General features: G+C 41.9%; 1 protein-coding gene across 2 annotated transcripts; it reads right to left on the reverse strand.

Moving 5' to 3' along the window:
• Positions 1-27,199, reverse strand: ARCN1 (archain 1). 2 transcript variants are annotated; one of them, XM_016188385.2, is made up of 10 exons: positions 26,937-27,105; positions 19,569-19,832; positions 17,912-18,091; positions 17,593-17,798; positions 17,216-17,380; positions 14,875-15,040; positions 12,908-13,055; positions 12,315-12,423; positions 3,712-3,916; positions 1-1,931 (listed from the first exon to the last, which is right to left on the reverse strand). In XM_016188385.2, the coding sequence occupies exons 1-10, from the start codon at positions 26,937-26,939 to the stop codon at positions 1,842-1,844; spliced, it is 1,536 nt and encodes a 511-aa protein (XP_016043871.1). In that variant the 5' UTR covers positions 26,940-27,105; the 3' UTR covers positions 1-1,841. The 2 variants fall into 2 exon arrangements, with proteins under 2 accessions (XP_016043871.1, XP_060035962.1); XM_060179979.1 differs by lacking the exon at positions 19,569-19,832 and having other exon boundaries at positions 26,937-27,199.
• Positions 27,200-27,412: the final 213 nt, after the last annotated feature.

The following is a 27,412-nucleotide window of genomic DNA, read 5'->3' on the forward strand; positions in this document are numbered from 1 at the left end:
TTCATTTTATAATACTCTTTATTTGATTAAAGAATTTGCCTTCTTGTGTACAATGGAATGTTATTCCCTATGCATTTTACAGGGTTACAAAACATGTTTCATTTTAAATATTACCTGAAAAGTAATTTCAGGAAAACAAGTTTTTTTGTGTGTGTGTGAAACTAAGCTTGACTTTTAAAAAAATCATATGGACAAGCAACTTCAGACAAACTGGATTAATAAGATTTCTTGCCTATTTAACTACAAGACAGATCTCTTGTCCCAGTCCCTTTTCTCAAAAAACCGCACGTGGGAACCAAACTAGAAATAAGTACTCTTCCCTGGTGCAGCTAAGGGAAAGGCCAAAAATTTCTTTGGCAAATAATTTAATCCATGGCCATCTGTGTGTGACTGCTTTGCTTTAAGTATAATATACTCTTTGCAGGGGAGACAGAGGTTGCTCAGAGTGGGAGTGGTACTCTTCAACAGCTCAAAAAGTAGGAAGTCATCTATTGTCATCTACTCTTTATCCTGCCAAAGGCTGCATGCAATCTGGAAGCATCTCCACCAACCCTTCCAATCCAAAGCCAATGCTGGGTTGGCTGATATGGTAGTCTCCACTGAGGATATTGGACTCCACTGAGGATATTGGACTGTGTGTGTGTAGGTGGGGGGATAAGATGATAACACTAAAAGAAAAAGGCTAAGGAAGGAAAAAGATTTCAAAGACCTGGATAAACAGGCCGGTGAAAAAATGCTGGGCAGGCTGGAAGGAAATGGAGCACATACCAGCAATTCCCAAAAACAAATATAATCAGTTGCTTCTTGATATACTAAACATGTGGTGAAAGTGGGAGTCGTTTCAATAGTTTACAGTTCCTGGGATTGACACAAACATTTACTGAACTCAACTCCACAATTATGTTGTCTCTGCTAGAAAGGAAAGGACTGAGAAATCAGGAAGAGGGAATTGTTAAATCTGAAAAATCTGAATAGATCATAAAGACCGTGAACCATTATGCTTTAGCTGAAGTACCCAAAATGTGGAGAATTGGGAGCCTGGGTAGCACCAGCAACAGACATGATTACTTGTGGATATGAAATCCCAACTGGACATAACCACTCTCCTCCCAGACATCTTGAAGAAGTGGGGGCTGTGCCATTTGAAAACCATTTCTCAGCTGTCTTTAATATTGACACAGATAGGGTTCACAGCAGTAAACTGGAGTGATAGACTTAAAAGAAAATCAACCTGGCAAAGGAGTGAAAAGATGACTGGAAATAGAAAATGGATTTATCTGTTAACATTTAGAACCTATGTCCCTGAAACAGTTCACCTGTCCAGTCGAAAAATCAAGAATGGATTAGATAAACTTGTTCTAGGAGTGCCAGACCAATATGATGCATACATATAAGTGATCCTGGTGCTTGATTAAATGTACAGAAAGAAACTGAAGGTAAAGGAGCCTTAAAGATAAAATTTTTCTGCAGAGAAAAAAAAATTTTTAAGCATGAAATATATATTTAGGGATTAAAATAAAGGAGCAAGTTAGGTGGAAGCAGAGAAGGTAGTGAATTGAGGGTATTCTCTGGAGAACTGGCTTTCCTGCTGGCCAGTTAATTATGCCAAAGAAATCAGCAGCCTTTCCCTTTATGTTTGTGTCATTTCTTTGACAATGAATGTCTCTGCAACGCTGAAACACTGAGGATAAATTGTGGGTCCTGCGTGCAGAAAACCGTGCACTGTATCAGAAAAAAAGGGGGGTTCTCCAATGGCTTGTAGGTTTGGAAAAAACTCTTCAGCCACTGCTGGCTTCTTTATTAATTTGAAAATTTTCCTTTTTGATCCCCTCTTCTGGATATTACAGGATTTCATACTTATCCACTAGAAAAGTGGTCTCTGTGGAAAACCTTACAGGGCTGTTTCCATCTACCTGGGTCACTTTGGTAACCTAGGAAAACAAACAAAAGAATAAGGTGAAGTAAGAAAAGGGCAAGTCTCCAAGATGATGACTAAATTCTCAGTATAAACAGACCAAATTCCCTTAAAAGCAATATTGCCAACTCAGAAATACTGTAACTTACGTATCATCCTTTCTGACTAACATGATCAATCTGCTCTTTAGGCAGAAAAGACAACTGTTGGGCTAAGATATAAGTGGCATTAGTATTAAATAAAAGACCAGGATAGTGGCTCTATTCTATAAAGTTTAGGGGCCAGGCAATGACACATCTGGTTGAGCACACACACCGCCGTGTGCAAGGACCCAGGTTCAAGCCCCTGGTCCCCACCTGGAAGGGGAAAGCTTCATGAATGGTGGAGCAGGGCTGCAGGTTCTCTCTCCTTCTCCCCTCTCATTTCATTCTGTTTCTATATCCAATAACTAATAAATAAAATTTAAAGAATCCTATAAAGTTTATAAATATTCTATCAGGATAACCAAAACGCAGTATTCTAATTTTTCAACATTGTTTGATTTGATCTCAAAGTCTTACCACCTGCTTTATCAAACTAATTTACTAGATATGGCTTGGTCTTTCTAATGAGTTCTTGTCTTGTTCTTATCAGTAGTAATAAATACCCAGTTGAATGAATTACCATAACAATAGTGCCTATAATGGCACTAACACAACTCTTGAATTAGTGATTTATATTTTCTGATTAAATAATAAGTGGCACACCTGGTAGAGCACATATGTTGTCATGTGCAAGGACTGGGGTTCAAGCCCCAAGTCTCAATCTAGAAGGGGGATTAGCTTCATGACAGTAGAACAGTTCTACTCTCTCCCTCTCTCCCTCCTTATCTCTGTCTCTTACCTTCTATCAAAAGAAAAAAAAAAGTCACCGGGATATGGTAGAGTCCTGCAAGCACAAAACTTCAGCAATAACTGCAGTGGCAATAAATTAATAATTAAAAAATAAGTGGAGAATCTGCAGTCAGAGACGTGGCTCAGTGGACAGAGTACAAAGTAGCTTGTGTTAAAAACTGGGGTTCGAGCCTTGGCACTGCATGTGAATGAATGATATTTTTGTCTCTCACAAAATAAAATCTTAAAAAAAAAAGGTGGCGCCAGGTGGTGGTGTATCTGGTTAAGTGCACACACTACAGTGCGCAAGGACCCTGGTTCAAGCCCCTGGTCCCCACCTGCAGGGGGAAAGCTTCATAAATGGTGAAGTAGGGCTGCAGATGTCTCTCTGTCTTTCTCCATCTCTATCTTCCCTTCCCTCCCCTCAATTTCTCTCTTAATAAATAAAGTTAAAAAAAAAAAAGAATTAAAAAATACTAAAAAAAAAAAAATGGTGGGGCTGAGTGGTGGCACACCCCGTGAAGCATATATATTATAATGTGCTAGGACCTTGGTTTAAGTCCCTGCTCCCCACTTGCAGGGAAGAAGCTTCACAAGTAATAAAGCAGCACTGCAGATCTCTTTTCCCACTTCCACTCAATTTCTCTTTCTGTATCCAAACAAAACTGTGATTACCCAGGAGGTGGTGCAGTAAATACTGCTGGACTTTAAACATGAGGTCCTGAAATTGGTCCTTGAGGTTACATGTGCCAGAGTGATGCTCTAGTTCTAACCCCCACCCCAAATCTAAAAGAAAAAACAAACAAAAAAGGTTCTACGTTCAAACCTAAGCACTGCCATATGTCAGAGTGATGTTGTGGTTCTCACCTCTCTGTGTTAATAAGCCTTAAAACTAAAAGAAATTTTAAAAAAGACGGGGAGTACCTGTATGTTACAGTAATTTTTTTTGGAGATGAAAGAGACTTGAACAGGGAAGAAGTCATTGGGCTGTCCAGCAATGCTGAATTCAAGGCTGCCACTCTTATTTTTGGCATCAACCACTGGCAGGCACCACTCCAAAGTGTTTCGCCGACTGTCATGCCGATATTCGCCATCAATCTCACCAATCACGGGAGCACCGACACCAGCTCTGTGTGAGAAATATCCATTCCAAGTTAGTTGTCCAGAATAAGAAATCATCAAGGAAAGCCAGCCCCAAATAAACCATTAGGCTCCTCAAAAGAAGTTTTAATTTTCCTAATAATTTCAAGGTGGGGCTAGGCAACATAATAGTTATGAAAAGAGATTCTCATGCCTGAGGCTCTAATGTCCCAAGTTCAATCTCCTGCACCATAAGCCAGAGCTGAGCAGCACTTTGATATAAGTAAATAAATATCCTACCACCTTGGCACAGGGTCTCATTCATTCCCTCTATAGCTGCAGATATATACAACCATAGGTAGCTGGCAGATATTCCCATGGGTTTTCCCAACCTGTGGACTAGATGTGGAGCTAGCAGGAGACTGGTACTGATACATATCTTAAGTAGGACATAGTTCCAAAAATCCTGTATGAATGGTTTCCTGTCCAGTCAAGGAGTTTTAGCATAAAGTAGCACAGGTTATAGTCGGGGGGGGGGGGGGAATCAGTTGATAGAATAAGGGGAAACTATCACCACTATAAGCGTACTTAGAATGCAAATATATTTGGGCCTTTAAAGGATGTTTTTAGTATTACAGAATGTCTCAAAACTTATTGTAGTTGACATTAGAGGGTTATAATCTAGTAAGTGGGATTATAATAAAAGAAAGCATAATTATACTTGGGCAAAATACAATCATGAGCCAACTGGGAGGTGGTGCAGTGGATAAAGCATCAGACTCTCAAACATGAAGTTCTGAGTTCAATTCCCAGCACTGCATATGCCATAGCGATAATCTGGTTCTCTTTGTATCTTTCCCTCTTGCTAATTAGTAAATCCTTAAAAAAACAAAAACAAACAAACAAAAAATGTGATAGGAAAAAGAAACATATGGTTTCCTTATCTGCAAGAGAACCAAGGCTAGTTGGGATGTACTCTGTACCCCACCCCCCCACTTCCCATAGCTGACAGGCAGTGTCGCCTACTCCTAAACATTTTATATTTACCATCTTCTATTTCACTAGTGACATTCCATGCTAGGGGCAGAGGAAATAAGGAGACAAAGAAAATGTTAAAGGTGCAACTCAACAATGAGTCCTGGAACGCTACCTCCCCAGAGCACTACCCCACTAGGGAAAGACAGAAACAGGCTGAGGGGACAGATTGACCTGTCAACACCCATGTCCAGTGGAGAAGCAATTACAGAAGCCAGACCTTCCACATTTTGCAGCCCATAAAGATCTTTGGTCCATGGTGGGCTAGGTGGTGGCATACCTGGTTGAGCGCACATTACAGTGCACAAGGACCTGGGTTTTAGCAAGCCCCCTGCCCCCATCTGCAGGGGGAAAGCTTCACAAGTTGTGAAGCAGGGCTGCAGGTCTCTCTCTCTGTCTCTCTCTCATCCCCTTCCCTCTCAATTTCTGGCTGTCTCTATCCAAATAAATATAATTTTTAAAAAAATCTTTGGTCCATACTCCCAGGGGGATAAAGAATAGGGAGGTTTCCGGTGGAGGGAATGGGATGTGAAAGTCTGGTGGTGGGAACTGTACCCTTTTTATCCTACAATCTTGTTGATCATTAGTAAATCACAAATAATGAACTCTTCCCTATCAATTTTATGGTATGAGTTGCATGCATTCATCTTTCCTCTTACTCCAATTCTGGTTCTGATCTATTCAATCAGTTCTAGAGAAAGGGGTAAAATGCTGTGTAAGGGTCTTTTCTGGAGACAACTACAAAATTGAACTAAGACACAGGAAACCACCATAAACACAATTACATGGTAGATGGAGAAACATAAAAATTGTAGCAACATGGTCCGGGAGGTGGCGCAGTGGATAAAGCATCGGACTCTAAAGCATGAGGTCCTGAGTTCAATCCCCGGCAGCACATATACCAGAGTGATGTCTGGTTCTTTCTATCTCTCCTCCTATATTTCTCATAAATAAATAAATAAATAAAATATTTTAAAAAAATTTTAGCGACCTAAAAATAGTCTAGTAAAATAATTTTTTTTCTTTTTAATCAGAACACTGTTCAGTTCTGACTTACGGTGGTGTGGGGGGTTGAACCTGGGACATTGGAGTCTCAGGCATGAGAGTCTGTTTGCATAACCATTATGCTATCTACCCTCCACCCGTAAAATGAATCTTGACAAAACAAAACCCACACCTGACACCAACAACCAAGGCCAACAGTGGTTCAAGGCAGCCATCTATTGTTTTGAAAGAGTAATGAAGCTATAAAGGATAAGATCATTTACCCTATCTTATTAGTAATAGTTTTTTTGTTTCTTTAATATTGATATCTGGACATGTAAACATCTAAATTACCAATAAGGGAGCAAAACTACAAATTAAATCAGTATTGTTTTCGTTGCAAAAATAATAACCAAGTGATTTAATAGCAAAGATATACGAAGAATATATTTACTGGTACATAACTGTCCTTTACTCAGTCATGAATAAAGGTTTTAGAAGTCTTGGAGAGGAGCTGGGATTCACTGCTGAAAAATAATGCATAGGGGCCATATGGTCAGCATATGTAATGAATGGGCTCGATCAGCATACCTGATCGAGCCCATTCATTACAGTACACAAAGACCCAAGTTTAAGCCCCTGATCCCCACCTGCAGAAGGAAAGCTTCACAGCAAGAAAACAGTGCTGCAGGTCTCTATCTTCCCTTTCCTCTCAAATTCTGCTTCTAGTCAAAATAAATGAAAATATTTAAAAAGATAATGAATATTCATGGGTAAAGAGTAAACAGAATAATGGTCATACAAAGAGACTCTATGCCTGAGGCTTTAATGTCCCAGGTTCAATCCCCCCCATCACCAATTAGCCAGAGCTAAGCAGTGCTCTGGTATTTTTTTTTAAAAAAAAAGCATATTCAATAGAAATGCTACTTCTTCTTCTAGCGTTTGCCAGAAATGCTACTGAGGAGATAAATTTAAAGTAGAGAGCATTCCAAATGATCCAAGAAAGGCCACCTAAACATTTAACGAGCAGTCCTGAAAGTGATGTAGAAGATAAAGTCTTGGACACCCAAGAATGAGGTCACTAGTTCGGTCCTTGGCAGCACATGTACTAGAGTGAAGTCTGATTCCCTTTCTCTCTCTCTATTTTTTTTTAATAATTTATTTCTTTATTGGGGAATTAATGCTTTACATTCAACAGTAAATACAATAGTTTGTACATGCATAACATTCCCCAGTTTCCCATTTAACAATATAACCCCCACTATGTCATTCATCATCTTTCACGGACCTGTATTCTCCCCACCCACCCTCTCTATTTTTTAATATTTATTTATTTATTCCCTTTTTTTGCCCTTGTTGTTTTATTGTTGTGGTTATTGCTGTTGTTATTGATGTCGTTGTTGTTGGATAGGACAGAGAGAAATGGAGAGAGGAGGGGAAGACAGAGAGGGGGAGAGAAAGATAGACACCTGCAGACCTGCTTCACTGGTTGTGAAGCGACTTCCCTGCAGGTGGGGAGCTGGGGGCTTGAACCGGGATCATTACACCAGTCACTGCACTTTGCACCACGTGCACGTAACCCACTGCGCTACTGCCCAACTCCCTCCCTTTTTCTTTCTTATCTCCCTCATAGATAAATAAAACCTTCATAAAAAAAGATTTAAAAAAATACAACAAAGACTTATTTGAACTAAATAAGCTTTTGTGGGGGTGACAACCATTTTCATTGACTTAACTGTGATGGTTTCAGAGGGATATACCTATAGTAAACATACCGAAAGTATATACAATTAAATAAGTCTAGTTTGGGGCTAGGTGGTGGCACACCTGGTTGAGTGCACATATTATCACACACAAGAACCTAGGTTAAGCCCCTGGCCCCCACCAACAGGGTTCATAACCAGTGAAGCAGTGCCTCAGGTGTCTATCTCCCCTTCCTCTCTCATTCTCTCTGTTCATTGAATCAATCAAATAAATAAATATTTTTAAAAACCTGTCTAGTTCACTACATGTCAGCTACACATCAATAAAGATGTGTGTGTGTGTGTGTGTGTGTGTGTGTGTATGTATTTTTTTTTTTGCCTCCAGGGTTATTTCTGGGGCTCGGTGCCTGCACTATGAATCCGCTGCTCCTGGAGGCTATTTTTTCTCCCTTTTGTTGTCCTTGTTGTTTTTATCATTGTTGTGGTTGTTATTGTTATTGTTGTTGGATAGGACAGAGAGAAATCAAGAGAGATGGGGAAGATAGAGAGGGGGAGAGAAAGGTAGACACCTGCAGACCTGCTTCACTGATTGTGAAGCGACCCCCCTGCAGGTGGGGAGCCGGGGCTTGAACTGGGATCCTTGCACCAGTCCTTGCGCTTCGCATCATGTGCGTTTAAACTGCTGTGCTACTGCCCAACCCCCAGTTTTATATAATTTACCATAATGAAGAAATGTGGAAACATTTTGACAATAATCTTGTAAATCAGCATTTCCTAAATACAGTACTACTGGGGGAAAAGGGCAAGGGTAGATAGCATAATGGTTATGCAGAGACTTTCATGACTCTGAAGTTCCAGGTTCAATCCCCTGCAACACCATAGGCCAGAGCAAAGCAGTACTCTGGTAAAAAAAAAAAAAAAAAAAGTGTGTGTGTGGGGAGAAGCAGGCTAAGCACATAGTTCAAGCCCCCAGCTCCCCACCTGCAGGGGGTTGCTTCTCAGAGCAGTGAAGCAGGTCTGCAGGTGTCTGTCTTTCTCTCCCCCTTCTCTTTCAATTTCTCTGTCCTATTAAGAAAAAAAAAGTGGTCCAGGAGATGGTGCACTGAACTCTCAAGTATGAGGTCCCGAGTTCAATCCCCGACCGCACATGTAAAGTCTAGTTCTTTCTCTCCTCCTATCTTTCTCATTAACAAGTAAAATTGGGGGCTAGGGGGTAGCTCAGTGGGTTAAGCGTACATGGCGTGAAGCGCAAGGACTGGCTTAAGGATCCAGGTTCAAGCCCCCAGCTCTCCAACTGCAGGGGGGTCGCTTCACAAGCGGTGAAGCAGGTCTGCAGGTGTCTATCTTTCCCTTCCCCTCTTTGTCTTCCCCTCCTCTCTCCAGTTCTCTCTGTCCTATCCAATAGCAACGACGGCAATCAGCAATAACAATAGCAGCAACAACAATAACAAGGGCAACAAAATTGATAGGGTGGCCTCTAGGAGCAGTGGATTCCACCCTACTCCCCCCAATAAAAATATTTTTAAAAAAGAACTATATAGGGGGAGTCGGGCTGTAGCGTAGCGGGTTAAGCGCAGGTGGCGCAAAGCACAAGGACCGGCATAAGGATCCCGGTTCGAACCCCGGCTACCCACCTGCAGGGGAATCGCTTCACAGGTGGTGAAGCAGGTCTGCAGGTGTCTTTCTCTCCTCCTCTCTCCATTTCTCTCTGTCCTATCCAACAACGACAACAACAATAATAATAACTACAACAATAAAAAACAAGGGCAACAAAAGGGAATAAATAAATAATAAAATAAATATTAAAAAAAAAAGAACTATATAACAAACATGCACTATAGAAATGCCTTGTAAATGTAGCAGAACAGGGGCCAGGTGGTGGTGCACCTGGTTGAATAGACGTGTCACAATGTGCAAGAACCTGGGTTTGAGCCCTCAGTCCCCACCTGCAGGGGGAAAGCTTTGAGAGTGGTGAAGCATCCATGCGGGTGCTGTCTCTCTCCCTCTGTCTCTCTCCTTCTCAATCACCCCTTCCTTCTCAATTTCTGGTCTCTATCCAATAAACAAAGATAATCAAATAAAAAATAAACCAAAAATACATTCCATTATATTTTATAATGTTTCATATGAAAAATCAGTATGTGAAATATGTAAATTATAGCAACAGGGAATTTACATAATCTAAATAAAGATACTTTAAAAGCAATTTTAGGCTTTCTTGGCTAAGACACCAAATGTCCAAGTTCAACCACCATAATCCAGAGCTAAGCAGTCCTCTGGTATAAATAAATAAAGGCCTAGGGTGGTGGCGCACCTGGCTGAGCACACATTATAATGTAAAGACCTGGGTTCAAGCCCATAGTTCCACTTGCAGGGGGAAAGCTTTGCAAGTGGTGAAGCAGTGCTGCAGGTGTCTCTGTCTCTCCCTCTCTATCTCTGTCTTCCTCTCAGTTTCTGGCTGTCTCTATCAAATAATAAAAATAATAAAAAAACAAGAGTATTAAAATTAATTAACAAATAAAAGGGAAAAGACTAATATAGATGTTTTATTTTAGCTAGAATAGATCCCATGAAAATAGTTAAAATGTGGTCTGGGAGTTGGCATCATAGTGAATGGCTAATGCACTGTACTGGACCCTCAAGTATAAGATACCCAGTTCAGTGGTCTGGGAGGTGGCGAAGTGGATAGGGCTTCAGACTCTCAAGCCTGAGGTCCCAAGTTCAATTCCCGGCAGCACATGTACCAGAGTGATGTCTGGTTCTTTATCTCTCTCCTATCATTTCTCATGAATAAATAAATAAAATTTAATAAAAAAGATACCCAGTTCAGTCTCCAGCAGGGCTCTGACCAGAATGATGCTCTGATTTCTTTAATTTTCTTTCTATATTATTATTATTTTTGCCACCAGGGTTATATCACTGGGACCTGGTGCCTGCCTGATGAATTCACCGCTCCTCATTTTTCTCTTCTCTTTCTTCTTTGATAGGACAAACAGAAATTGAGAGGGGTGGGGGAAAGAGAGAGAGAGACCTGCAGTAGTTAATTCACTACTCATAAAACTTTCCCCCTATAGGTGCTTGAACCAGGGTCCTTGGGCGTGGTACTATGTGCATTTAACCAGGTGTGCCAGTGCACAGCCCTTTATTATTAATAAATAAAATCAGAAATCCTCATTATTACATGAACAAATAGAAACACCTGGAAAGACCTTTCAGAGCTACATAGTTTTCATTTTTGGGGGTGCAGGATTGAACCCAGGTTACCTTCATGCAAAGCATGAAGTCTACCACTGAGCTATATCCCAGCTTGGTCCAGATTTAAAGTCAGTGAAGGTCAGGGAGCTGGCTCTAGCAGATAGAGCACAGGACTTATATGCATGAAGTCCCAGGCTTGATCCCTGGCATTCTCTCTTTCGTTAAATAAACAAATCTTAAAGTACCTTCTACTCTTCCTCCTACATTTTGCTCTAAGACTATTCTCTTTACAGAGCATGATATAAATGGGATCAGACTGTATATAGCCTTTGTATCTGATTTCTTCTGCAACTGGCCTTTATCCAAAAAAAGGGGGTGGAGGGAGTCAGCTAAGTGTAGCCTACAAAATAAGTTCCTGGGATTAGCAAAATAGTTCAACTGGAGTGCTAATAAACCTGAGCCCCACCATACTAAAGGAAGCTTCAATGCTGTGGTCTCTTTTACACACTTTCTCTGCTTCTTTCTCTCTCGCTCTCTTAACAGCAGTGCACTGCTACTCAACTCTGGTTTATTGTGGTGATGGGGATTGAACCTGGGAGCCTTGAGCCTCAGGCTTAAAAGTCCTTTGTATAACCATTATGCTGTCTCCCCAGCTTTAAAAATAAATAAATTCTTTTAAAATTTTATTTATATATTTATTTTTTACCAGAGCACTCCTCTGGCTTATGGTGATGTAAGGGAGTGAACCTGGGACCTCTGGTGCTTCAGGTATGGAAGTTTTTTACATAACCATTATGCTATACTACCTCCAGTCTCTCTTTAAAAAATGAGAGGAGTGGTCTGGGAGGTGGTGCAGTGATAAGGCTTTGGACTCTCAAGCACATGTTTGATCCCCGGCAGCACATGTGCCAGAGTGATGTCTGGTTCTTTCTCTCTCCTATCTTTCTCATTAATAAATACAATCTTTAAAAAAAAAATGAGAGAAGGGGCCTGGTGGTGGTGCACCTGGTTAAGCGCACATGTTACAATGCACAGGGACCCAGGTTCGAGCCCCCAGTCCCCACCTGAAGGGGGGAAAGCTTCACAAGTGGTGAAGCAATGCTGCAAGTGTCTGTCTGTCACCCTCTCTATCACTCCCTTCCCTCCTGATTTCTGACTGTCTCTATCCACAAATAAAGATAATAAAAAAAAAAAGAGAGAAAAAGAGACACACATGTCCCAAAAGACTTTTTTTGCCTACAGGATGAATTTAATGCTCCTGACAGTCATCCCCCCCATCCCTTCTTTCATTTTCCTTTTATCAGATAGGACCAAAAAAAAAAAAGAGAGAGAGAGAGAGGGGAAGGGAAGAAAGACACTTACAGCACTGCTTCACCACTCCTGAAGCTTCCTCCCTGCAGGTGGGGACTGGGGGCTTGAACCTGGATCCTTGTGCATTATAACATATGAGCTCTACCAGGTGCACCGTCTGGCCCCACAAAAGACTAACTCAATATAGAAAAAAAATATATGGGGGGGAGAACCACTTACGGGAGTGGGATGGTGATAACCACATCATTCAGCTCTAAATTATCTTCTTGTAGCTCATATTCTATGTTGACATCACAGCCATTACCACTCTCTGAAGGCCAGCAGTTAACTGAGAAGAGTAAAACAGGCATACAAGAATATTAGAAAAACAGAGTGGCCTAGGAGGACACAGTATGGTGAAATACTGGACTTTCAAGCATAAGGTCCCAAGTTTTATTTCTGGAATCAAATGTATCAGAATAATGTTCTTGTTTTCTCTCATTAGTAAAGGTAAGAAAAGGGAGAAAAAAAGAGAGAAAAGTGAACAAAAGTTAAGATAGCAAATCAAAGCTGACTGCTGCAGATAGACCTCAAATATCCTAATACAAACTATTAGAAATAACACTATAAATTAGTGTTAATGTAAGCTTCAAAATTAAATCTAATGATTAAAATACACAAAATGCACCATTGAGTAAAATCTGAAAGGTTATTTTGTCAAAAATCTTTTTGCTATGGCAATGAAGAAAAAAAAAAAAGAGAGAGTATAAGCCAGGACTAATTTCTAGTTCTCAAAGCAGACTAGGTTAGTGGGACTGGCCAAGTGCACTTACTTGTCAGTGGAATAAAAGATTCCTCTGTGGTTTGTAGTCTCCATTTTAGCACCCCAACATCACTGTTGACTGGAAATGACTTCTCTGGATTCTTCAAACCAATCAGAGATTCTGCAGTGAAAAGTTTTTTATCCACATTTGGATGGGTCTAAAATGAAGAGAAAAGAAAATTTCTAAGGTTTAGACATTAAGGTTAATTCTTGCTCCCTCCCCCAAAGACTTAAAGTAATAAAAACGTAATTTCAACTCTCAGCCATTTTGTTTGTAATTTGGACAAGTTAATAGTTTTACAACTGAAAAAGCTAAAAACCATTAACAAAGTCCTTTTCAAAAATATTTCACTGGGGATATAGTCTGATGACAGGGGCTAAGTTTGCCAAGTAGAAGACAGGAGTCAGATGTTGCTCAGCTGCCTGGTCAGACAGCAATCTTGGTCTTATATGATGGAACCAGGAGGGGGAAAGCTCTTTAGAAAAGTACAGTTGCTGGGGACTGGGTGGTGGTGCACCCACTTAAGTGCACATAGTAAAAAGTACACGGACTTGCAAAAGGATCCTGGTTCAAGCCCCTGGTTCCCCACCTTCAGAGGGATTGATTCACAAGTGGTCAAGTCTGCAGGTGTCTCTTTCCCTTTCTATCTCCCTCTCCACTTTTAATTTCTCTTTGTCTTATCTAATAATAACAGTAATTATTATAATAATAAGCCCCCAGGAGCAGTGGATTTGTGGTGCCGGCAACAAGCTGCATTGCTGCATTGATAAGCCCCGGAGGCAAAAAAAAAAAAGTTCAATTGCCTATTTTTCCCAGAGAACTAAATTTGCTGAAAGCCTGGTATGTTTTCAAAGAAATCACAATAGGAGAGAAAAAACTAAAAATAGTGTTCAGCTATCTTGGGGAGAGACTTAATACCTCAAGGGATTTATTGTAATACATTAATTTCTTCCCTGTGTATCTAGAATGATGTTAATTTTTACAAGGTTTGTTATGTTTTATTTTTATTGCTATCAGTGTTATTGCTGGGGTGTGCTGCCTGTGGGAGATTCCTTTAATGCCAGTGGTGATTTTTTTGTTTGTTTTTGTTTTTTAAGACAGGATAAGAGATAAGAGCGAAGAGTAGAAGACAGGAAAGACACCCGCGGCTGAAGCTTTCCCCCTGTAGGCAAGGACTTGAACTTAAGCTCTCTAGCATAGTAATATCTATACTCTACTAAGGGGTGAGTTACCACTCAGTCCCTAGCTCACAACTTAAATAATTTTCTGGGGCAGGGGTAGACAGCATAATGGTTATGCAAAGAGACTCATGCCTGAGGCTCCTAAGTCCTAAATTCTATCCCCTGTACCACTATAAACCAGAGCTGAGCAGTGCTCTGGTTAAAATAAATAAAATAATAATTTTCTGAATTCTGTGGTTCATCTGAGGAACTCTAGTAGAGTTAGACCATTCAAAGTAGACAGAATACTACTACTACTAATAGGCTCAATATTCCCTTATCAAAAGTCTGTGCAGAACTTTGGTGATAAATGTGTAATCTTATAATCTTGTAACATACTACTAATAACAAAAACAAACAAACAAAAGAATCGAGGGTCGAAGGATGAGAGGTTACAAGGGGGAAGTATAATAGACTTTGGTAGTGGAGGGGTAACATATTTAGAAGAGGTGAGAAAATTGTATTTAAAAAAAAAAGCATATAAACCAAGCTTACCTCAATAAAGTTAAAACTATTATTAGAAAAAAAAAGTCTTGGGGCTGGGTGGTGGTTCCCCTGGTTGAGCTCACATATCACAATGTGCAAGGACCCTGGTTCAAGCCTCCCAATCCCTTACTGCAGGGGGAAAGCTTTGCGAGTAGTGAAGCAGAATTGCAGGTGTCTACCTCTCTATCTCTCCTCATTCTCTCAATTTCTGGCTGTCTCTATCCAATTAATAAATATAATTTAAAAAAAAAGAAAAAAGTCTGTACACACCTGTAGCTGTACACCTTTCTTATCGTCATTTTCCACATGAAGACGAATACGGCCAAATTTATCATCTGAGATTCTAAGCATTATCATGCCATGCAACTCCATATTCTGTAATCCGCCATCTCTACCACAAGTGAGTGAGATCTTTTCCTCAATCTTCATGTGCACACTGTAGAGCAAAAGTAATAAATTTATTCAGAAAGAAGAAACCAGAAATAACCTTTTCCAGGATTTAATGGTGATCAAGCCATTTTAAGGTGTTACTGTTTATTTGAAGGTGTTACCTCTATATGTAACAAAGTGTAGTGGTCCAGGAGGTAGCCCAGTGATAAAGCTTTGGACTCTCAAGCATGAGGTCCTGAGTTCCATCCCGGGCAGCACATGTGCCAAAGTGATGTCTGGTTCTTTCTCTCTCCTCCTATCTTTCTCACTAATAAATAAATAAAATCTTTAAAAAAACAAGTGTAAAGCATTATATTTATACCCTTTGATCCAGTAACTCCTCATTCTATAGATAACTTCTTATTCATGCAAAATAATGCATGAAGTTTAGGGCTAAGGAGCAAGGAAAATGATTATGCAAATAAAAAAGAAACTTTTGTGAGTCAGGCAGTAGCTCAATGTGTTAAGCACAGGTGGCGCAAAGTGTAAGGACCTGGTTCGAGCCCCTGGCTCCCCATCTGCAGGGGAGTCGCTTCACAAGCAGTGAAGCAGGTCTGTAGGTGTCAATCTTTCTCTCCTTCTGTCTTCCCCTCCTCTCTCCATTTCTCTCTGTCCTATCCAACAACAAGACATCAATAACAACAACACTAATAACTACAACAATAACACAACAAGGGCAACAAAAGGGAATAAATAAACATTTTTTAAAAAAAGAAACTTTTAGGGGCTCGGGTGGTGGTGCAGTGGGTTAAGCGCATGGGCACAGAGCGCAGGGACCAGCATAAGGATCCCGGTTCGAGCCCCCGGCTCCCCACCTGCAGGGGAGTCGCTTCACAGGTGGTGGAGCGGGTCTGCAGGTGTCTATCTTTCTCTCCTCCTCTCTGTCTTCCCCTCCTCTCTCCATTTCTCTCTGTCCTATCCAACAATGAACGACATTAACAATGGCAATAATAATAGCCACAACAAGGCTACAACAACAAGGGCAACAAAAGGGGAAAAAATGGCCTCCAAGAGTGGTGGATTCAAGGTGCAGGCACTGAGCCTAGCAATAACCCTGGAGGGGAAAAAAAAAAAAAAGAACTTTTATGCTTGAGGCTCTGAGGTCTCAACTGAGTTCAATCCCTAGCACCACTACAAACCAGAGCTGAGCAGTGCTGGTTAAAATAAGTAAGTAGATAATAATAATAATAATCTGACTTATTTTATTACATGAGAGTTTCACATGAAGCAAAGAGAGGGAGGAAACGAGAGGAAGAGGGTGCGGGGAGAGGAAGACACACACACACACACCCCAGAGTACCACTATAGTACACGAGATGCCAGGTACTGAACTGGGAAACACAGGTATACAAGCCTGATGCCCAACCAGCTAACCTATTTTCCCAACCACAGTAAAATCTTTTTCTTTTTTTTTTTTTTTTTGCCTCCTGGGTTATCACTGGGGCTCGGTGCCAGCACTACAAATCCATTGCTCCTGGAGGCCATTTTCCCCCTTTTGTTGCCTTTGTTGTAGTTATTGTTGTCTTAGCTATTTGTTGTTGGATAGGACAGAGAAATGGAGAGAGGAGGGGAAGACAGAGAGAGGGAGAGAAAGACAGACACCTGCAGACCTGCTTTACCTCTTGCGAAGTGACCCCCTGAAGATGGGAAGCTGGGGACTTGAACCAGGATCCTTACTCTGGCCCTTTCACTTTGCACCAACTGCACTTAACCCACTGCGCTACCGCCCAGCTCCCCACAGTAAAATCTAAGACACAAAAACAACTTATAGGGAGTCGGGTGGTAGCACAGCGGGTTAAGACACAAAAACAACTTATAGGGAGTCGGGTGGTAGCACAGCGGGTTAAGCGCAGGTGGCTAAAAGCGCAAGGACCAGCTTAAGGATCCCGGTTCAAGCCCCCCGGCTCCCCACCTGCAGGGGAGTCGCTTCACAGTAGGTGAAGCAGGTCTGCAGGTGTCTGTCTTTCCCTCCTCCTCTCTGTCTTCCCCTCCTCTCTCCATTTCTCTCTGTCCTATCCAACAACAACAACATCAATAACAACAATAATAACTACAACAATAAAACAAGGGCAACAAAAAAGGAATATATATAAAAAAATTTTAAAAAGAACTTATGATCTGAAATGCATTATAAAAAGTATATGACTGATTGTTTTGTTTTTATTAAAAAGCTATTACTTACCTTTCCATGTTAATAAGCGGAGCATGCACTTTGGTTGCTTCAGAGGTGCGTTTTCCCATATTGGAGGACATGACAGTTTCACCTTCAGATTTCAACTTGTCTACAAAGTTATCTACTTCCTTCCCTTTGGCTCCAAGTTTCAATGCCTTGCTGGGGCCTGAAGGTCTAGGTAAAATAATACAAAATACTAAACACTCCACATTTTAAAAATTAATAACCCATATGATAGAAATGTTCTCTAAAGCTTTTCTTACTTCATAAGTCACTCATTACTTACAGCTTGCCTAGAAGTCAAGTATCATTTTCACGGTACACACTCACATACAGTCTTTGCCTGCCATGCTAAGCCTGCAAGTACTGTAATGGGTTATATATACCTGGCTGGTGCAGGAGCCACTTTAGGTTTATCTGTTTCAATGATGGTTTCTGTGATCATGGCAGCTGTGCTGCCTCCAGATACTGCAGAACTTCCAAATCCCCCAAATCCTGGTGCTTTTTTGCCCATTCTCTCTGCATCTCTTCGGGCCTGTTGTAATTCCTTTGCTTTACGTCGCATCTCAGCCTTGGCTTCACGTTCTTGAGTCTACAAAAACAGACATGTGGATATCTTTGAGTACAATTTATAGTAGGAAAAAAGAAATCATACAGTAAAACCCAGATGGACAAGTCACCAGTTCCAAGTAACGGTCTATTTACCTCTCTGACTGCTCTGAAAACCTTTTCTTCATGAGAATCCATTTCTGTGAAGGTTCGGATCTGTGCCAGGTTAACATTCTCCCGGTACCCCAGGGCGACAATTTCATCAAAGGCAAAAATCAAATCGAAACAATGATCTGATATTTCATTCTCCTCTAAGGCCCGGCAATATTCAGGGATCTAATTATGGATGGGATGGAATAGATTCAGAATTTATCAACAGTTATTTTCCAAGTCTTAACCTTTAAACTGTACAAATGTCAATAAATTTTATCCCCTTTTCAGCTCCTATATTTTATGTAAGACTTTGGCATAAAGTATTTGTGTGAAATACTATATGAAGTATTATCTAAAGAACATTATCTAAAAACATGGCCAAATGTTAGAAACACAAAAAGGGAGCCTGGTGGTGGCACACCTGGTTGAGCACACGTTACAGTGTTCAAGGACCTGGGTTCAAGGCCCAGTCCCACCTGCAGTGAAGAAGTTCTGCAGGTGTCTCCCTCCTTCTCTTTCTTTTGCCTCCAGGGTTATTGCCTGGGTTTGGTGCCAACATTATGAATCCACTGCTCTTAGCAGCCATTTTTTCCATTTAATCGAGTAGGTCAGAGAGAAACTGAGAGGAGGGGGAGATAGAGGAGAAAGACACCTTTGGATCTGTTTTGCAGCTTGTGAAGGGTACCCCCTCTACAGATGGGGTGCTAGAGGAAGCCTGGTTCCTTGAGCTGGTCTTTGCACTTCATGTTATGTACACTTAACGAGGTGCACCACCACAGTCCCCTTTCTGGTTGTCTCTATCCAATAAAGAAAATAAATAAATAAATAAATAAATAAATAAATAAATAAATAAAGGCAGAGTGGATTGATTAAGGACTAGGGGAAAAAAAGGAGTTCCCCATCAACAGATGAATGGCTACAGAAGTTATGAGATATATCATCCAAAGTATAACACTCCGTAATCAAAAAAGATAATATATTTTTTAAATTTTTATTTTAAGAAAGTGAGAGAGAGAGGGAGAGAGAGAGAGATGGGAGCACTACTAAGCTCAGCTCTGGCTTATGGTGGTGTGGGGATTGAACCTGAAATCTCAGGCCTGAAAGCCTTTTGCATAACCATTATGCTCTCTCCCCAGCCCAAAAAAGATGATACTGTGTCCTCTGGGACAAAAATGGATGGAACTAGAAGTGACTATGTATGCTTAGTGAAATAAGTAGAGATGAAAAACAACTACCAGACAGTTTCAATTATATGTGGAATCTAGAGAAATGATAATACATGAACTTCAAAAAACAAAAAAGCAAACTGTTCTTTAGACTTGTGAAAACTATGGTGGTTATCTACAGGGGGATACAGAACTTTGGTGGTGGATAAGGTGTGGAACTACACCCTGTAACGCTACAATCAAGTAACCCACTATAATCACAATTAAAACAACAAAGAAAAGGGCAGTACCCATAGTCAGTTTTAGGATACTTGCAGCTTAAGAAGACATCCAACTAAGAAACAGATAAAGTAACAATAAGCTGTAGTAAGAGGCATGAAGTTTGGCAAACTGGTAAACATAAACTCCTTGTGAGGGGGAAAAAAAACAAACTGTTTCACAAAGAAAATTTAGCTAACAAACCACAACCCATTATTACAGAACAAATATCTTACCACTCTTGAGAAGAGCCTTAGGGTTTCCAGGTCTTCTAAAATATTGCTATTTTTGGTAGTGATCAGTACCATGTACAATTTCTCCATAGGCTGGTAGACATATCTTACACTCTCTGTTTCAACAAATGTATGTTGTTTTCCAGTGTTCATGAGTTTTGGAAAAGCTGCTAACAAGCCCTCAATTCGAGTTCGAGTCATTTCCACAAACTGTCGGGAAACAATAGCCTTTCCTGCTTTCGTGCAGACCGCTGCTGCCAAAAGCACCTGCCAGAAATAATTAAATAAGTTCTAATTAATTACTTCTTCACATATTTTCATAACATCCTTGGATCTTCCATAATATGAATAAATGATACAACTGTTGCTATCAGAATGCTGACCTTCAAACTCTGCCTCATTTACACATACATACATACATACATATATATACATTTGATATTTATTCCCTTTTGTTGCCCTTGTTGTTTTAGTTGTAGTTATTATTGTTGTTATTGATGTTGTCATTGTTGGAAAGGACAGAGAGAAATGGAGAGAGGAGGGGAAGACAGAGAGGGGGAGAGAAAGACAGACACCTGCAGACCTGCTCCACCGCTTATGAAGTGACTCTCCTGCAGGTGGGAAGCCAGGGACTTGAACCAGGATCCTTACGCAGGTCCTTGAGCTTTGCGCCACCTGTGCTTAACCAGCTGCGCTACCACCCGACTCCCTCATTGTTTTTTTATTATAGCATGTAATTCATAAGACATAAAATAATAGCTATGTTTCTATTTTTCAACAACACACCTAAAGGGAAAATTTAAAAATTTCTCCAAGTCTACAAATAAATCACTAATGCTGTATTTTGACACCCCAATAAAGAGCTTAGGGGCGACTGAGGAAGCAAGCGGCACAACAGACAAAACACTGGACTCCCAAGCAAGGTCCTGAGTTCAGTCTCATGTGCCTGAGTGGTGCTGTGGTTCTCCCTCTTTCCCACCTGCCTCCATTAATAATAGATGGATAAAAATAGATCTTAAAACAAAAAATAAATAAAAAAAAAGAACAGCTTACATGGTGTTGGGAGGTAGCACACCCAGTAGAGCAAACACTTCAGTATGCACAAGAACATGGGTTCAAGTCCCCAGCCACTAAATGCTGTGGAATGAAGCCCCAGTGAGTTCCTGGCAGCAATAGAAAAATTGGGCCAATGATGTGGCAGTTCTGAGTCTCTGGAACTGGGTTTAAAGAAGAGCAAATCAGTATTTGAGTGATGATTATACTTATTTGCAACTAGTTAAGGACAAAAATTTTATTGAGGGAGTTGGGAGGTTGCACAGTGGGTTAAGCGCATGTGGAGCGAAGCACAAGGACAGGTGTAAGGATCCCAGTTCAAGGCCCCAACTCCCCACTTGCAGGGGAGTCGCTTCACAGGTGGTGAAGCAGGTCTGCAAGTGTCTGTCTTTCTGTCCCCCTCTGTTTTCCCCTCCTCTCTCCATTTCTCTCAGTCCTACCTAACAACGACATCAACAACAACAATAATAACAACAATGAAAAACAACAAGGCAACAAAAGGAAAAATAAATACAAAAAATTAAAAAGAATTTTATCGGAAAAATATTTTATGTACATTAAAGCTTGAACAAATAATCTCTCTACTAAATAGATTACTATTTACTTTTTTTTAAGCAGAGTACTGGCCAGCTCTAGCTTATGGTTGTGTGGGGAATGAACCTGGTACTCTGAAACCCCAGGCATGAGTCTCTTTGCATAATCACTCTGCTACGTCCTCCACCTTTCCTTCTTTTTTAAAAATAATATTTTTTAACTGCTACCAGTGTATCACTGAGAGACAAAGAGTTTCATGAGACAGACAAGACAAGAGAGAGCGAGTCAACACAGAGAGAGCGAGACAAGCCAGAGCACTACTCCAGTACATGCAGTGCCAAGGACTGAACTGGGAACCTCAGGCATGAAAATCCTATGCTCTACCAGTTGAGCCATTTTCCAGATTTAACATATATGAACCAGAAAGTTCTTTGAATAAGCCTGGGGAATTATTCTTTGTTCTCTCTGCTACTGACAGGACCTTGATAAGTCACTTAACTGCTTCTAAAATATCTATAAAGTAACAAATGGTTTATGTAAAGCCTAAAGTGTGTATGCAAATAAAAATAATTACAGTAACTACCTTTGCGTCTTTAAGATTTTCTAGGTCTAGGGCTAGAGAGATAGATCACCAGGTAAGGGGTATGTCTCGCCATGAGTGTGGCTCAGACATGAACCCAAGGGTAAGGGCAGTGCTATGCTTAACACCACAGGGAATGTGCTATGACACCAGAGGGGGCTCTGGTACTATAATGTCTTTTCTTATTGTCTCTCAGAATGAAAAAGTCATCCAGAGTGGAGAAATTGTGCATGTGTAAAGAAAGGCCTAGCTCGGGAGTCGGGCGGTGGCGTAGCGGGTTACATGCATGTGGCACAAAGCGCAAGGAATGGCCTAAGCATACCGGTTCGAGCCCCCGGCTCCCCATCTGCAGGGGGTTTGCTTCACAGGCGGTGAAGCAGGTCTGCAGGTGTCTATCTTTCTCTTCCCCTCCTCTCTCCATTTCTCTCTGTCCTATCCAAAAACAACAACATCAATAACCACAACGATGTTAAACAACAAGGGCAATAAAAGGAAAAATAAATATTTAAAAAAAAAGGCCTAGCTCTGGCAAATTAAAAAAAAAATTATCCTGGGCATTTGAAAACTTTACAGCACAAAAAATACACAATACCTAAATATCACATTCAATACTCCAGTAATAATTACTTTGGAAACTTACTTTACATTAATATTAAGGTGCAAGAGGGCCAACCGTCTAGTTAAAACAAATTACATGTGTGTGGTATATTTATGTGAAATAGCATTCTTTCATTCTCAGTAATAATAGAGGTTCAAGAACAAGTAGCATGGGGGAGGTGACACACTGGATGAAGTGTTTAACTCTCAAGCAAGTTCAATCTCTGGCATCACATCCCATGTGCCAGGGGTTTTCTGGTTCTCTCTCAAAATAAATGGTTGTGGTGGGGGGAGAAGCTTTGGGGTTCTGATGCATGTCGCTGAAATAATGTTGGGGGTAAAAGTGTTTTGTCGGGGTCAGGCGGTAGTGTGGTGGGTTAAGTGCACATGGTGTGAAGCGCAAAGACCTGCATAAGGATCCCAGCTCCAGCTCCCCACCTGCAGGGGGTCCCTTCACAAGCAGTGAAGCAGGTCCTACAAGCATCTTTCTCGCCCCCTAAGTCTTCCCCTCCTTTCTCATTTTCTCTCGGTCTTATCCAACAACAACAACATCAATAACAACAATAATAATAACCACAACAAAGATAAAACAAGAGCAACAAAAGGGAAAAAAAAAAAGCCTCCAGGAGCAGTGGATTCGCTGAGCCCCAGCAATAAGCCTGGAGGCAAAAGAAAGTGCTTTGCAGAAATCTACCATGGGGAGATGAGAAATTATACCCATGCATCCAAAACTGTACTGTACTGTAAATCATTACTCCCCCCAATAAAATGATATGTAAAGAAGTAAATTCGGGGCAGAGGGTAGATAGCATAATGGTTATGCAAACAGACTCTCGTGCCTGAGACTCCAAAGTCCCAAGCTGAATCCCCTGCAGCACCATAAGCCAGAGCTGAGCAGTGCTCTGGTAAAAAAGAATGAAAGAGGGAGTCCAGCAGTAGGCAGCGCAGCGGGTTAAGCACAAAGCGCAAGGACAGGCGTGAGGATCCCGGTTTGAGCCCCCGGCTCTCCACCTGCAGGTAAGTCGCTTTACAACCAGTGAAGCAGGTCTGCAGGTGTCTATCTTTCTCTTTCCCTCTGTCTTCCCCTCCTCTCTCCATTTCTCTCTGTCCTGTCCAACAACAACATCAATAACAACAACAATAATAACCACAACAATAAATTAACAAGGGCAACAAAAGGAAATAAATATCAATAAAAAAGGAAATTTTGGGGTGAAAAACAAGGGGGTAGTGAAATAGTCACTTAGATAGTGTGCTGCTTTGCCATATGTGCAACCGTGTGTGATGTGATGCTGAAGAAGCTTCAGTGCTGTGGTCTCTTTCACTATCTTAAAAAAGTAAAAATTAATCCAAGTCAAGTCCTTAAAAAGAAAAAGAACAGGGGCCCGTGGTGGTGCACCTGGTTGAGTGCACATGTTACAGTGCACAAGGACTCAGGTTCGAGCCCCTGGTCCCCACCTGCAGGGGAAAAGCCTTGCAAGTGGTGAAGCAGGGCTGCAGGTGTCTCTCTGTCTCTCTCTCTCTCTGTCTTCCCCTTCCTCTCAACTTCTGGCTGTCTCTATCCAATAAATAAATAAAGATAATAAAAAAAAATTTAAAGAAAAAGAACAGATAGTATTAGTATAAATTCTCACAAACCCCTAGAGAAAACCTACAGATTTGACCTCTCAATGCTTCATTATTCCTACTTCCAGAATTAAGCACTATCTTCTTCATAATGTACTTTAATGATTATAGTAATGCTAGTTTTTATAAGTAGCATATGGATTCAACCTGTCTTTCATGCTCTCATGAAGTAATCACAGATAAAATGCAAAGTAGCGCAATTACAGAAGCCAGACCTCCCACCTTCTGCAACCCACAATGACCCTGGGTCCATGCCCCCAGAGGGATAGAGAATGGGAAAGCTATTGAGGAGGGGATGGGATATGGAGATTGGGTGGCAGGAATTGTGTGGAGTTGTACCCCCCATCCTATGATTCTGTTAATGTCTCCTTTCTTTTTTTTTTTTAAACTTTTTTTTAAATTTTTAATTTAATTTTATTTTATTTATTCCCTTTTGTTGCCCTTTGTGGTTTTATTGTTGTAGTTATTATTATTGTTGTTGTCGTCGTTGTTGGATAGGACAGAAAGAAATGGAGAGAGGAGGGGAAGACAGAGAGGAGGAGAGAAAGACAGACACCTGCAGACCTGCTTCACCGCCTGTGAAGTGACTCCCCTGCAGGTGGGGAGCCGGGGCTCGAACAGGGATCCTTCTGCTGGTCTTTGCGCTTTGTGCCATGTACGCTTAACGCGGTGCGCTACCGCCCAACTCCCTGTTTATCCCTTTTTGTTGTTGTTGCCCTTGTTTTTTATTGTTGTAGTTATTAATGCCATTGTTGGATAGGACAGAGAGAAATGGAGAGAGGAGGGGAAGACAGAGAGGGGGAGAGAAAGAGACACACTTGCAGACCTGCTTCACCACCTGTGAAGCGACTCCCCTGCAGGTAGGGAGCCGGGGGCTCCAACCGGGATCCTTAAGCAGGTCCTTAAGCTTTGCGCCACCCGAGCTTAACCCGCTGCGCTACCGCCCGACTCCCTCTCTTTCTCATTCTTTATCTTCCTTTCTTCTCTCAATTTCTATCTTTTTTTTAAAAAAAGAATTTATTTATTTATTTATTCATGAGAAAGATAGGAGAGAAAGAACCAGACATCACTCTGGTACATGTGCAGCCAGGGATCGAACTCGGGACCTCATGGTTGAGAATCCAATGCTTTATCCCCTGTGCCATCTCCTGGAGCAATCAATTTCTATCTTATCAAATAAATAAATATACCCTAAAAAAATAAATAGAACCCCCCAAAATTATAGAGAAATAAGACTCCTCAGAACATAATATATAAAGTTGTTCTCCAGACTGCACAAATCTGAGGCTATTTGGACCACATTAAGTTCCAAATAATTCAGAAATATTTGCAAGTTTAAGCATCAGACAACTAAATGTATATGCATACTTGTAAAAATAACATGCAAAATATTTAAGTTTATCATTGAATATCTACTGTTTGTACTGGGGAACTATAAAAGCCAAGATCCAGGAGCTTTTCAACAAGCAAAGTTTTTTAAGGTTATTTTCCTGTTTTGCTCCTATAATAAAAACCTTTAACTTTGCTATTAAAATCATGTGAATATATTCAGGAGATATATGTATTATATATGTGTGTGTGTGTCTATGTATGTATATACTTCATTATTGAAATACTAAACCTCCAAGTGAAAAAGGAAAAAAAAAAGTTCTTGAAATTTTATGAACATAAAAGCTATGATTCAAACCTGCTTAATGAAACGGATACGTGTCCTAAGCTGGAAAGATCTGTGAATCCTTCACCATTCAAGTTCTCACCCAAAGAGTTTGTCAATGGAACTTAAAAGACTGGCACCAAATTACACTGTGGTCTCTCGAGTGTAGGAAAGATGTTTTAAACAGAATTATTAAACCAGTGGCCAAAAAAAAAAAAATATATATATATATATATATGTGTGTGTGTGTGTATGTGTGTATCATGAACATCCTTCAAAAGATAAAGTACACTAAAATATAAACTATTAGCGCATTCAGAACTATTTTCTTTCTTTTTAAAAGATTTTATTTATTAATGAATGAGGAAGCTAGGAGGAGAGAGAAAGAACCAGACATCACTCTGGTACATGTGCTGTTGGGGGACTGAATTTGAGACCTCAGGCTTGACAGTCCAATCTCTTATCCACTGCACCACACCCCCCCCCACACACACACACACCACGGAACTGTTTCCTTTTACTTCGTAAATATCCACTAATCACAGTGGCAAAGCCAAGATTTAGTGGAGTCAGCAATTCTGTGTGCAGGCCCCACATTCATTTCCCGTCTCTGCAAAGACGATGCACCTGCAGCTGAGCAGCAGGTCCCAGAGTACAAACCCCTCTGACGCCTCCTTGATGACGACGTGCCACATACACACTTGGCTTCACCTGAACCAGACGTTCCTTGGAGACAGACAGCCTGGGCCGTCTGGCGACTTCGCTCGCTCACTCAAGGCGCCCGGACAAACGGACACACCTAACTTCCTCCATCCAAGCAGTGGCAGGTTTCTGGGCGCCTACAGATGCACGTCCGAAGAAGCCATGTCTTCCTGCCCCATATGCCTCCTCTTCCAACTTTCCACTATGTCCCCTCCCCCTTGGACACAAAAGAAAAAGTCCTGGGCGGCAGAGGAGTCGGTGCTGCGAACACCCAGGGGCGCCAGGGGAGCTGCTCGCTCGGCGGAGGAAGGGAGGCCCCCAGAGGCCTCGTCCGTGGAGCTCGGCGCCCGGGGACCAGACGCGGCGTCGCGGTCCCCGCCGAGGAGGGCGCCCAGCTGGTGGGGGCCGAGCGAGAGGGGCGGGGCGGGCGCGACCACAGAGACCCTGGGACCCTGCGGAGGTCGGGCGCCGAGCCTGGGCCGCCTCGCAGCTCCCCGGGTCCCTCGGAAGCTGCCGGCTCCGGGCCCTCGGGGCAGGACTCCCCGGCCCCAGCGCCAGGCCGTCCCGCAGGGAGAGCGGACGAGCGAGGCCGGAACCCGCCCGTAGGGTCCGGCCCGGATCTTACCATGATGAGGGCGGGGACGGGGGGGGCGCACCGGCGCTCAGGCTCCACTGGCACAAGAGTCGGGGTCCGGGGAAGGGGAGCACCGGCCGCTGGGACCTGCTGCCCCCCTGACAGGAGCCGCTGCCGCTCTGCCTTTTGCCAAGATGGCGGTCCCGAGCCACGTCTCCAACCGGAAGCAGGGAGGGTCAAAGGGCGGAGGGCGGGACTCGGTGGGGTGGGGGACCCGGGAGAAGCCGGCTGCTCGGCTGGCTCCGCGCTGCTGTGTGGGTCCTGCGCCGGCTCCCGCTCCTCTGCTTTCTGGCCCTTCTGTTTGTCAGCGCCTTCACTGGATTTGAGACACCTTCTTGAGATTAAAAAGCCCCCAACCCCGGCAGCTGGGCGGTAGCGCAGCGGCGTAAGCGCACTTGGCGCAAAGCGCAAGCACGGGTGTAAGGATCCTGGTTTGAGCCCCCGGCTTCCCGCCTGCAGGGTGGTCG

The sequence above is a fragment of the Erinaceus europaeus genome, chromosome 20, assembly GCF_950295315.1.
Source record: "Erinaceus europaeus chromosome 20, mEriEur2.1, whole genome shotgun sequence".
Classification (NCBI taxonomy): Eukaryota; Metazoa; Chordata; class Mammalia; order Eulipotyphla; family Erinaceidae; genus Erinaceus; species Erinaceus europaeus.

Coding starts and splice junctions, on each gene's coding strand:
- ARCN1 (XM_016188385.2), bottom strand. Junction 18,092..19,568: donor TAAGGCTCTTCTCAAGAGTG/GTAAGATATTTG, acceptor ATCCATAATTAG/ATCCCTGAATATTGCCGGGC. Junction 17,799..17,911: donor TTTTCAGAGCAGTCAGAGAG/GTAAATAGACCG, acceptor CTGTTTTTGTAG/ACTCAAGAACGTGAAGCCAA.